At 32.5% G+C, this 3444-nt stretch overlaps 1 protein-coding gene across 1 annotated transcript in view; it reads left to right on the top strand.

Annotated features, from left to right (window-relative positions):
• Positions 1-2493, top strand: part of LOC106101851 (prohormone-3) — a 7120-nt gene extending 4627 nt beyond the window's left edge. The window contains exons 5-6 of the mRNA XM_013281192.1: positions 1245-1381; positions 2170-2493. Coding sequence (XP_013136646.1) covers positions 1245-1381; positions 2170-2289 — 257 coding nt within the window. The 3' untranslated portion in view covers positions 2290-2493. The remainder of the gene's footprint in view (positions 1-1244; positions 1382-2169) is intronic.
• The last annotated feature ends 951 nt before the right edge of the window (positions 2494-3444 follow it).

Here is a 3444-nt window from a genome sequence, read left to right as displayed (position 1 = left end):
AAATCATGAAAACGTATACCACATTTTCACGAGCAGGTAAAGGCTGTTATTTTATTCATACAACATTACACGGTACTTTCATTACGAAGTCGTGAGTTATTTTTGTCTCACGTCCTTTCGTGTCCCACGTACTATACGTAAAGTGAGCGAGTGTAACAGTTTTAACTAGATTTTTACGGCGAACAAAACTACTATACCCACTTTCGTTCAAACTAAAATGGACATTTCCTGATGTGTTTCGATTTATTTATAGTAAAAGTTATGTTTTGTGTCCATTTTAACTATTATTTGGTATTATTTTATGTGAATACGAATCCACTTATTTATAAATTCCGGGAAAAGTTCGTGTTAGGTCTTAGCATATCAAATGTATGGCGACTTTATTCTAATTGGTTTAAACAATCTTGATCCTATAAATTTTGTACAGAGGAGGGAGGTCGCTGCCTGCCTGCGTTTGTAGGCCGTAAGCTGGGCGAAATCTGCAACCGTCAACACCAGTGCGACGCCGGTTTGGTCTGTGAGGAAGTGCTGTCTGGTAAGATTTATTTAGGATCTTCCTACAGAGATATTACTTTTAGTGGTATTACAAAATATGCAGTAATATGCGGGGGCTAGAAAAAGGAGTGAGGTGTAGTAAAAGATACCATTATCATCATCAGTCTTTGTCTACTTACTACTAGACATAAACCTTCTACCAATGTTTTTCAATCTGATGGTAAATCTTACTTCTTACTAATATTGTAAATGCGAAAGTTTAGATGGATGGATGGATGTTTGTCAGCGTTTGTAGCCTAAACGGCTGAACGGATCTCCATGAAATTTGGCACAGGTTTAGAGCATAGTCTGGAAGAACACATAGGATACTTTTTATCCCGGGAATAGTTACGGTTCCCGTGGGATTCATTAATTTAGTTTTTTAATGTTCACTCGATCATTCTGCAGCGATTCAATATATCTTATTGAAATTTGGCACAGATATAAAACAAAGTCTGGAGTACACATGAAATAAGCTTCATCCCAGAGAAATGTCCGGTTCCCGAGGGATACGTAGGTTTTTGTAATATACATAGTTCGTATGTTTTCTAATACCACGCGGACGAAGTCGCGGGCAAGAGCTCGTAATCAATAGTCTAAAAGATCCTATAAGTTGAGGAGAAGTAAATGATGAAGATTGACGAAAAGTGTAATGTGGTTGAAATGTAAGGGTAATAAAAGGTGAGATTTGGAATATAGAATGTATTTAGGTGAGATCCGTGTGTGCCGGCCCCCGTCTATCGGCCACAAGCAATACAACGACGATTGCAACGTGTCCAGCGAGTGCGACATCTCCCGCGGTCTCTGCTGCATCATGCAGCGCCGGCACCGACAGAAGCCTCGCAAGGTACACAGAATAATCCACCTTATTACTAAACTGATAAGGTTATTTTTCAATTATCCATTCTTTTATTCGTTAGTACTGATGTTTTCAATCAAGATTGTATTTCGTGAAACATTTTCCTCTTTTCGTGAAATGAAAAGAACTAAATTAAAACTAAATTTAAATATAAGAGCAATTATTGAGTTCGTTTATACCCTTTGATACTATATCCGTGGGTTTTACTCTCGCATAAAAATATAGTATCATTTCTCTAATTATCGTTCTCTTACTGTGTTCCTTAATAAAATTGAAATGGAAATGTTTTTATGCTATTGTTTTTCCGCCTAAATTGGTTTTAATAAACCTTCAAAGTAAGACAAAAGGTCTTCAGAACTCATTTAATTAACATCTTCCTTGTTGTCGTACTTTTGTACTGAATAAAAAAACTTTTAGTAAATCAAAAGGCTTCCTTGTGTCTGTTGACTTTTTTAGAATAATACGATCCTCGCCTTGAAATAGAAGTTTTTTTTTAATTAATAGATTTACAAAATATTGTCACATTTACAGTTCATATTTGTAGTCATCTATACTAGTGTTGTAAAGAGAAAAAATTTGGAATTTCGTATGTAATGAAATAACACAAAAACTACTGAGCCGAATACAAAAATTCTTTCACCGTTAAGAAGCTGCGTTATTGCTGATTTAAGACTATTTAACAATATTTAATTTTAGATGTACAAAGTCGCGAGCAACAGCTACTGTAAAAATAAGGCTGTTTAAATACGATGTAATATGATAATTTGTAAATACAGAGCTGCGGTTACTTCAAAGAGTCTCTGGTGTGCATCGGATTGGTGGCTACTGATCAAATCCGTGAATATGTTCAACATACTGCTGGAGAGAAACGCATCGGACCATTCCGACTCCATTAAAATGTATCTCCAACATACTTTGCGTAACATGTCTCCAGTTTTAATCATTTAGACAAACATGTCTCCAAATTGTCTCGAGTGTTTTTTTTTATTCTGTATTATCACATGTTACAAAGAGTATGTTAAAGTTGTCCCTTGACTAATAAATATATCTAATACTCTAAGAATTATTATGATTATTTTAAAATTATTAATTAATTACGTATTTAATGTGTTTTATTAGTTAAGGGAATTATAATCTTTTTGGAGAAAATATTACGACATTACCTTTATTAAAAAATGTTTACGAAGTTATTCAATTTCGAATTGAAAATTCGTAATGTTTTTACCAAAGAGATATCGGTTTGATTTTAAAATCACTTTTTCACTAATGAAAGTAATTTTAAAATTGGAATCAAAAAACAATCGCTTTCGAAAATGGTTAACCGATGAATCCTTTCATTATTTTATCATTAAAATTAAAGGCTTCGAGTAAACTTTGATTAAAGTCATTAAAATTGATAAAAATAATTTTAATTTCTATCATGTGTGTAGATTTTAGAATAGATATTATAGATGTTTTAAAAAAACTTATGAATGTTATTTAAAATTCCTAAAATATATTCTGATTAATATTGTTAGTATTCATGTGTTTAATCTTTTAAATTTTAATCTAGATGTAATTAGATTTAAGCCTTTAATTGAAACCTATACATATCCAACTGGCTGAGGCATTTATTATATAGATTATAATCGATAAATCGGTGTTAAAATTATTAATAAAACAAACATATCATCTTAGATGTAAGCTACTTCTTAATATAGTGATATATTTTCGCTGTCTCTTTTCTGACTTAAACTGCTGGGTGCCTAGGGGATGAATTTTCAGAAAAAAGATCTTAAAAGAGAGAATAGAGTTGTCTCAAATTTGTCAAGTCACCACTTCTGTGCACCTGATGCGCCCGAGTGACAACAATTACATGATGTTAAAGGGAAATATTTTTGTGCCATAAAATAGGTCTTTGTTCATGACGTCACTAAAGTTCGGTTCCACTACAAAGGCCTAAGTGCAATCGCATCATAAATAAATATGGATTTATTTATAAAGTCGTTAAACATATCGATATTCTTATTATAAACTTGTGTATTAAAATATGTTATTATGTGTTTAAATAT

This window comes from Papilio polytes, unplaced genomic scaffold (genome assembly GCF_000836215.1).
Source record: "Papilio polytes unplaced genomic scaffold, Ppol_1.0 DF823935.1, whole genome shotgun sequence".
Lineage (NCBI taxonomy): Eukaryota > Metazoa > Arthropoda > Insecta > Lepidoptera > Papilionidae > Papilio > Papilio polytes.
Note: the sequence above shows the minus strand (reverse complement) of the source record. Positions and strands in the feature narration are given on the sequence as shown.